The following is a 9,578-nucleotide window of genomic DNA, read 5'->3' on the forward strand; positions in this document are numbered from 1 at the left end:
AGAGCCTGGCAAGCTTCCCATGACATATTCGATATGCCGACAACAGTAACAAGTCTCACTATGGAGAAATTACTGGTGCCTGCTCAAGCAAATCGATGAACAACAGGAGGACAGTGCTCCAATTTAATCACAGACAAAAATTCAAATTGGCAGTTATCTAAGTTGATTTCAGGGATCAAAGTATTCATTTTCATTAGGGGCTGGAGCGATAGTACAGCGGGTAAGGTGCTTGACTGGCACGTGGCCGACCTGGGTTCACTCCCTGGAACCCCATATGGTCCAGGAGAAATCTCCTGTCAGGAATAAGTCTTGAGTACCACCAGGTATGGCTTAAAAAGCTCCCCTGCCTCCACAACAGCACTGGAAAAGAAAAAATATTCATCATTAAATCCTGCCTACCTTTATCAAATTCCCATATGGATTCTGTCTTAGACACCACTTTACATTAAGTTTCATTTCTACCCCCTGCAAAGATTATAGCACCGATTCTCGTATGTCACTTGGGAGTTTGTTATTGATCTAAATTTTCTAGCTATAGCCTGAACTTATGAAATAAACAATTTTGGGGGTAGAAACAGAAATCTGGTCTAGTAAGATGTGACGGTAAGTAAATTGTGATGCATGTTGAAATTGAGAGCCATAAAACCAGAAGTCCTTCCTTTGAGATCTCATAGTACCATATTGTTTTATTGGTTTAGCTTTGCATTAAAAACATAAACAAAAACATACAGACAAAAACAAGATGGCTACACATTTAACCTATGTCCTTTTTAAGCTACGGCTGTCTTGATCTATTTTACTTCAACCACACGAATTGAATAAATGAATGGGTGGAAACCAAGTATTATTTGTATTAACCTATTTATTCATCACTATAGGGTAGGAATTTTCAACAATTATGAAAAAACAACCTTGGAGTTCCCTATATTTAAACATTATCTAAGACTGCTATCCTCTCAGAATCTTCTAACTCAGGATTCAGAATTTGATATGCCAGTTATTATGAAAGTTCAGAATATTAAGGGATATTATTCATTTGAGATTATTTGTACTTTGGCTTTGGGAACACACCTAGTGGTGCTGAGAGCTTACTTCTGGCTCTGAGCTCAGAGGCCACTCCTGGCAGGCTCAGCCAAATAGGGGTAGAGGTGACCAAACCCGGGTCAGCTACATGTAGGGTGAGCGCCTTATGCTTTGTACTCTCTCTAGGCTCTCATTTGAGATTTCCATGGAGTATAGTGCCTACCAGGTTCACATTCTACTATAACTCAATTCCTAGGAGTGGAATATCTTCCATTAATTTAAAACAGTGTGACTTTTCTTAGCTGTACATAAAGAACATAAGCTGTGGTCTGACATACAGAGGGCTACCATAAAACCTCAGTGATCTATATATGCTTTTGTCTTAGGGTGCTAAGACGTGCAAAGAGAAAACTGGAAATACATCAAAATATGAAAATTATTTGCTTTATTTTTATAGCGAACATAAAAATCTTCCAGATAAAATATAAACTACAAAATCTAATCATGTACTTTGTCATTGTTGTTCTTTTACAGAAACGTATTACTGTTGCCAAAACAAATTAATTAAATCTAAGAAATTTAAGTTAAAATGGATTAGTCTATAAGGTTACTATAGATAGAAATCTACTATAATACTGCTGGAACATCTCCTAAATGGCCCCATAGTCACACTCCTGCAAAAAAGTAACTGGCTGTAAGACATCACTTCCTAAGCAAAGGTTCAATCTTTTGAAAATCTAGGAAGGATCACCTCATTCTCACAAAACTTTATAGATAAAAGCCGTTGTCAACAAGGCCATCTTCTAATACTATACTCGAATACAAGGAACAGGAAGAAGACAGAGCTCAAGTCTAACAAAACAGACAGGATAAGAGAGTTTCCAAAAAAGTTGTTATATGTCGACTAAATCAGTCCATTTCTCAGGATAAAAATAAAGACAAGGTAGTATGCAAAATATTTTATTGTTTAATTTTTATGGGTAACTGTCATTGATAAAGCATGAACTGGTATGATTACAAAAGATACAAAATCAGAAGAACGTTAGCATTCAATATAAACTAAAACCTGAGTTTTACTAAAAGCTGACTAAAATGCCTGACACATGGCACTGTTCTGCTGGAAGTTAAGAAGCATGTTTGCTAGACTGTCAAAAATTCATTAACTTAGAAAAAATTAACTCATATTTCAAAGGCGCTACAATGCACTGAAAGTTGACTTAAATGATTTTGCTGCTGACAAACATTTAAGATAAGCAGGGTTATCATAAAGGCTCAAAGGGAAAGGCAGAGAGGCAAGTAAATTCATAACAAGCAAGCTGAGGTTATTTCGGGAAAATAAAACTCATTCAGAGATCTAAAATGTTAGCTCAATTTGTCAAATGAAAGAAAGCTAACAGAATTCAGAGGAATTGGGATGAAGTAACATAAATTCATGCTAACTTCTGGAAACAAATCAACACTATAACAAGGAATAGCATTAGCAGAAATAGACTTGCAGTCTAATTCATTTCTCACTTTGGCTTCTAGATTCTCTTTGTGAAAAATAAAACAAGGAAATGCTACTCCTTTAATACCTTCCATAAGCAAAAGTCAAGAAACAGGAAAATTAACATACTAATGAGCTTTAAAAACAGAGTACATTTTAATACACTAACTCTTAAATCACATTCATAAACCAATGATTAATGTACTACAAAATTTTGCAAACATAGTTTTTTTTTCATATATTGCAGTCCTCCATTAATGGAAATTGTCTTCTTAATTACTTCTTCCACAGAAAGTCCTAAAACCAAGCAGTTGTTAGAATTCTTGTACTCAAAACACATGTGTCATCAACACGATTGTTTTCGTCAAAATGAAACAGGGAGTAACTTCAAATAAGGTGGAAGGTCTTATATAGTTTTAAATGTATTTTCAGTTTTTATATTCCATGGTACAGAAGAAGAAATGAGGAAGGCTAGACTCAGGTCATTTACTTCAGGCCAAAGTGATTAAATTCCCAATGTTTCCATGCTAGAAAAGAATATGGGGTTTAAGTGATCTACCATGTCTCCAGTTCTAAAAGAGTGCTACTTTTTTCCTTCAAAAAGAGCTGAAACAGTACTTTCAGCGTAAACGAGTTTTTCTTCCTTTAGCAGCCTTCCACGATACTAAGTGAGTTTTTGCCCTAATATTTTTCCCCTGGCTTTTACGAGGCTTCTCTTCTTCGTGCACCTTCATGTGCTGCCTCAGATGAGAACTCTGGCTGAAGCACTTGCCACATTCAGTGCACTGGTAGGGTTTCTCTCCTGTGTGGATTCTCTGATGCTGAATGAGATGGGAACTCTGGCTGAAACATCGGCCACATTCATCACACTGATAAGGCTTTTCCCCAGTATGAATTCTTTGGTGCTGAATGAGATTTGAACTTTGTTTAAAACTTTCTCCACACTCATCACATTTATAGGGCTTTTCCCCAGTATGGATCCTACGGTGCTGAATGAGATTCGAACTTTGAAAAAAACTTTTCCCACAATCAGCACATTTATGAGATTTCTTTCCAGTATGGATCTTCTGGTGCTGAAAAAGAGTTGAGCTCTGACTGAAACTTTTTTCACATTCAAGACATTTATAGGGCTTCTCATCCAGGCTTCTTCTAAATCTACTCAAGCTTGAATCAAACCGAACAGTCACTCCCCATTTTTGTCGCTGTTGGCGGCCTGTTTTGCGCTGGTTCTCAAAAGCTTTTCCTTGACTTGAGTTCCGAGAAATACCTCCCTTAGGTTTTTCTAGCCGCATGGTGAAGAGTCAAATATGTTCTAATAGAGCCTACTTTCTTCTGAATGAACTGTTTACTTCCTCAGATCAACAGTTCAGAATTTCTGTGCAGAGAAACAAAAAAGTATAGATGGTTTGTTATTCAACTTTTTAATACTTCATCAAATCATCAAAACTGCATCCTGTTTAAACTAAAAATTTATTTATTTGGTTTGGGGTCACACCCAGTGATGCTTAGAGGTTACTCCCTACTCTGCATTCAAGAATTACTCCTGATAGTGCTAATGGGACCAGATGGGAATGCTAATGCTCAAAACTGGGTCAGCTGCATACAAGACATGTGCCCTACCCACTGTACTATCAGTCACTCCCTAAATTAAATATTTAACCAAATGTCCAAGAACAGATTGCTGGATAAACTATGATACATATACACATCATATACTTACTTGGCCTTAAGATGAAATCATGAAATTTGCTACTACTAGATGGACCTGGAGAGTATCATACTGAATGAAATTAAGTCAGGGGAGTGACAGATATAGAATGATTTTTCTCATATGTGAGATATAAAGAAACATAGGAAGAAAATAACAATTACCCAAAAACAACAGAAATCAAGAACTGGTCTTCAGTTCAAAGTTTTCCACAGGAAATGGATAGGGGCTTGGAGACACTGGGGCAATGGTGGAGTGAAACAAATACTTTTTTTTTTAAATTTTCAAATTATTATTTTATTTATTTAATTTTTATTTAGTAAAGCACCATGAGGTACGGTTGTGGACTTACAAATTTTTGTGCTTGGATTTCAATTATACAATGATAGAGTATCCATCCCTCCACCAGTGCCCATTCTCCACCACCACTGATCCCAGTATCCCTCCGACCCCCCATCCCCCCGCCTCTGTGGCAGGGCATTCCCTTTTGTTCTCTCTCTCCTTTTGGGTGCTGTGGTTTGAAGCAAATACTCTAGAGAGTGTGGTGTTGGAATATTTTATGCATAAAACCAACCCTACCATTAACAGGATGACTAGAATGCAATTTGAAAAAAACATATATATTCAATACCTATGAAAACAAAGACAATCCCGAGAAGAAAATATCTAAAGTAATTCCAACTTGAATAACGTGAATTTAAAATTCACAAATAAATACAACCAACTTAAAACTGAATTTACCTTAGGAGTTTTGCTTGATGGGGAAGGATGAGAAAAAAAGAAAGTCGCAACATTAAATATATAATTTACTATCAAATTATTATCAAATGAGCATGTACTTATAAAGGGTTAAAAAGGAGGGACAATACTTTAGTGGTATTAGAGAAAATAAAAGGATAAATCAGATCTGGGAGAAAACTCAGAGATGAATCTAAACAGTACAGAATAAGTCATCTTAACAATTCATATGTTGCCTTTTTTTTTTTTTTAAGGCACTGCTGCTTTACGGTCAATGTCTGCACTTTAACTCTAAGGAACAGCAGAGACGCAGGAAGCTTGGTTTTAGCCACGTTGCATCGCTGGGCAGCCTGAGCGCAGGGACAGTACTGCAGAACTCAAGTGATGTAGCCACTTCTGCCAAAACCAGAACCCCGCAGTGGTCTTGGGCGGTGCGCGGGGCTCTGCTGAGCTCCCGGGCAGAGGTGGGGTGGGGGGTTATGAAGGTGAACGTGAATGCTCAGGGGACCCCCAGTCCCCAGCCCCTGCTCCAGTGCAAGCCCATGCAATACTGGGGAGATAAGAAAGCCCCTACACCGTGCAGGTGTTGGACGTCTCCACGGGTCAGGGTTTGCAAGGAGTCCCGTGTGCCCCGCCAGCGGCCACGTCAAGGATGCAGCGCCAGGAGGGGCGCGTCCGCCTCCGACCCCCGACCCGCTGGGGGTGCCCAGCGGGGCCTCGGCGCTCGACTCGGCCGCCACCGGCTTCTTCCCGGAGACCCAGCCCGCCCCTGCTCCCTCGGCCGCCGTCCCCAGCTGGCTCCGCGCCCGGCCCCGCGTCCGCGCTGCCTCGCACCAGGCAGCTTGCGCCCGTGCGGCCCGACTCAGGGCCACGCGCCCCGGCCCACTCACCGCGCCGACCCGCCGCTGCCCGCGCGCGCTCGCTGGCTCCTCGCGCCGCCGGAAGTGTGGGCCGCGCCGCTCGCGGGCGCTGGCGCGGCCGCTCTAGGAGCGCGGAGGAGCGGCCCTCTATGGTCCTGGGCCCCTTGGAAAGAAAGGGAAGTGGTTGGTTTCCTCTGGGTCGTTTCCCCACCCCCTCGTCCATCCTTTGGAAAGAAGCCCGACTTCCCCCCCGGAGCGTGGAGCCGGGGCCAGCGGACCCTGACGCACCGCAGCTTGTGTGAGGGGTTGTGAAATGCCAAAGAGCAACCCGGCTTTCACAAATCTTGACTTTCTATGACTGAGAGGAAACGCTGGGGAAGGCTAAGCTGTGCCTGTTCTGGGTTTTCTGTTTGTTTGTTTCTTGTTTTTCCAATAAGCCGGCTTATTGAAGTACCCTCAGAAATGCCCGCGCAAGATGGGAATGAGCAGAGTCAGATGGGGAAAGCACCGAGAAATTTCCTCAGTTCATACCCCGACTTCTGCTGAACGGTCTAGGGCTGAAGCAGATCTCTTCTTCTCTAAAGCATCGTGATTTTCAACAGCACTCTCGAGCCCCCTCTTCTATGTAGTAGTGACTTCCCTCTTTCTCCTGCCTCACACGTTCCTCCTGCTCCCCGGGTGCCCCATCCACCTGGGGAACTTTTCCAGTGGATACTTGCGCCTGCAGCCCTATGCGCTGAAGGTTCCCCATTGGTAACTGCAGTCGGACTCTGGGATGCAAAGATTTATTAGTATAATAATAGTTTTGCTTACTGAATGATGATCATTCTGTGTCAGCGACTGCTTGAAGCATTTGCAATATTCACTCAATATACCTGCAGTTTGTTCCTCAGCACTTGCTGTGTCCTTTGATCTTAACAACCACCCTCACTGCTGCTGTGCGGCTCCTATCAAACAGCTCCAGAGCCCGCGGATGCTGACTTTACAAGTGACTAGAGTTGGTCAGCTACCTGTGAGTGATACAAGTCAAGTCTCCTCTCTGAAGAAACTTGAGTTCACTGATTCCGCTGTCATTCTTTTCTTTCACTATCTTCCAGAAAGAACATGTCCTCAATAGGGCCTGTTCCTCTAGCCTAGAACCCCTTTGAAGAGGAGGAGCAGAGAAACATACATCCATCTGCAGCCACCTGCAGTTACAAGAAATGTGCGAGATAAATAATTGCTCTTGTAACCACTGAGCTTTTTATTGATGCTGTTGCAAAACTAATGATACATATCCCATAACACCGAGTTCAAAGTGTTGTTATCCTCATTTTACAAAGAAAAATGAGGCAAATAATTTGCCCAAAGTCACACATACATAAGTTGTAGAACTAGACTTTGAAACTAGACAGCCTGGTTCCAAAGACTATACTCTTAACTTCAATATATCAGAAGTTCTAAAATGGAATGTGGGGTTACTTTAAGGCAAAATTCCATTTTTAAAATTGGTCATGATAGTTACAAAACAAAGCAGAAGGAGGGCATACTTGGACAATAAGGACAGCAAGATAGACTAATGCATTCAAATGCCATCTCCTCCTAAAAGCACACCTTCCTAAGGAAATTGAGTCAAGACAACCTGTTTTGGATCTGCATTTGGACACTGTGGAAAGGAGGTCAGCCATAGGGGTGGCCTGAGTGCAATAACAAGAGTGATCAGAAGCTACAGAAGGCTCCTGAACAGTGGTTCAATCCACCAAGCCTTTGCTTTCTGTTTCTTTTGGGTTCTCTGGGAAAGGAAACTCTGGGAATTCCCATTGCTTCCTGTACAGCAAGGATCTCTGTTAGAATTCCTGCCAAGTATAAGCAGAGCTCCACCTCTCGAACAGTAATTCCTGGAGTGGTCAGCAGCTGGCTTTTTCCATGACTTGTGGGTCCCGGATGGTGTGTGAATTTGTTAATTTTTATACTTGGAATGGTTTGACTCTGACTGTACTTCCTGCCTAATCAGAGCCAAGGGACTGGGGGACAGGGGAACTGTTGCCCACAGGGCACCTGACAAGGATACCCCCCTGCTTTTCTGCAGCTGCAGGTGGCCCAGGTTCCACTCACACCTCCACATTGTCCATAGGCAGCGCTTTCACAAGTCACTTGATCATATGCATAATAAGCCTCTTGCTTTGTTTCTCTGGACTAAGGGGCCAGATGTATCCTGGGTAAACGCAAGATTTTATTTTGACAGGGGAAAGGTCTTAAATTCACTATCTGGTAAACAATCCAAGTAGTAGCATATGGTTATCACCACCGGAAAAACAAGTTGTTTTTTTATTTCTTTTGGTAGTTTGTTCTGGGAAAAATAATCCTGTTTTCCCTGAGTTATCCTCCTTTTTTCAATCATGTTGATTTTATCCTGTGTTTATTATTTTCTCTGGTTCCTGCAGCCTGGCTTAGAAAAGCAGTTTTGATTTAGGAGAGGACACCTTCTGAAGGGAAGGTTCACTTTATCTTTGGACCCATTTATTACCTGAGATACCAGTTAGTGAAGAAGCCTATGGGAAATATCATGTGCTCTGTGGAGAAAATAAGACAAAGCTGCCTATAAGACTGCAGGAAACCACAGAGACTTGCAGAGAAGGGCTGAAACACAGTGTCTGAGGAAACCACAAGGCCTAATAGAAAACCTGAAAAGATGGTGTTCTGGTGAGTTGAACTAGTTTTTAAATCGTCACTGTAGAACAACACGTTGTCAATGAAAATTTTTAACCCCTTAGATGTCTGAAGAAGTATATCATTTTTGCTGGCAATTTCTTTCTTACCTCTCATATTCAAAAGTTAGTTTTGAGAAATTTTCAAATGTGCCACTCAACAGGATAGGTTTCATTTTTATTTATTTATTTATTTTTTTGATGGGGGGAATCACACCTGGCAATGCTCAGGAACTATTCCTGGCTCTGCACTCAGGAATTCCTCCTGGCGTGCTTGGGGGACCATGTGGGACAGGACACATTTTAAATGAAATGTAACAACAGCAGAAACAGTGAAAAATATACTGAAAAGTATTTAGAGAAGGAGGACTGAATCAGAGGGCTTCCCATGTGCCAGTTCCTGTCCTGCTACTGGATTGGTAGGCTGGATTGGTGGTTTCTCTGATCTGGAAACCAGACACATTATTGTAGCTAACTCCAGCTCAGCCCTCGGTTCCCTTCAGAACATTCATCTTTGCTCTGCTGGTCCCCTGATAGTTCTGAGTATCTGACTTGATCTTCCCCACAAGGAGATATACTGAACACACATTGGACCATGGTGTTGTCTTTGTGACTCCAGGACTGAACACAGACTTGGCATAGGGCAGTTGCTCATTTACTGCGAAACTATGGAAGTCTGTTGTTTATGTATGGAGGGGAGTAAAGTCGCTGGAAAGTGCTATTTGATTCCATTTCCACCTTTTCCTAGGCCCTGATGCCATGCCACCCCATACCTTCGCTGGAAGAACTTACGATTTCTTAGGTTCATCTGGTGTCATAATTTTGCAATTCAGGGTAACTATGACCCTTATCATTCAAGCTACCCAGATCCCCCCATAGCAGTGCCCAACTACCCATCCTCAGGCCTCACATAATCCCCAGGACATACACAGACATAGAGTTCTATTGGTGCCAAGAGAGTGGGCTGTGACTCACACTGGACTCCTTTGCCAAACTCTGTTACACATAATGTAGGGCAAGAGTCTCAGAGATTAGGGAGTCAGGCTGGATGCATAAAAGAAAAGGAAAGCCTGGTC

The 9,578-nt window shown here is 42.0% G+C and overlaps 1 protein-coding gene across 1 annotated transcript; it reads right to left on the bottom strand.

Moving 5' to 3' along the window:
• Positions 1 to 1,967: 1,967 nt before the first annotated feature.
• On the bottom strand, positions 1,968 to 5,890 carry ZNF22 (zinc finger protein 22). Its single transcript, XM_056130443.1, has 2 exons — positions 5,846 to 5,890; positions 1,968 to 3,884 (listed from the first exon to the last, which is right to left on the bottom strand). The coding sequence occupies exon 2, from the start codon at positions 3,799 to 3,801 to the stop codon at positions 3,130 to 3,132; it is 672 nt and encodes a 223-aa protein (XP_055986418.1). The 5' UTR covers positions 3,802 to 3,884; positions 5,846 to 5,890; the 3' UTR covers positions 1,968 to 3,129.
• Positions 5,891 to 9,578: the final 3,688 nt, after the last annotated feature.

Source organism: Sorex fumeus, unplaced genomic scaffold (assembly GCF_029834395.1).
Source record: "Sorex fumeus unplaced genomic scaffold, SorFum_2.1 ptg000078l, whole genome shotgun sequence".
In the NCBI taxonomy this organism is placed as follows: Eukaryota; Metazoa; Chordata; class Mammalia; order Eulipotyphla; family Soricidae; genus Sorex; species Sorex fumeus.

Coding starts and splice junctions, on each gene's coding strand:
- ZNF22 (XM_056130443.1), bottom strand. CDS start 3,801: ATGCGGCTAGAAAAACCTAAGGGAGGTATTTCTCGGAACTCAAGTCAA.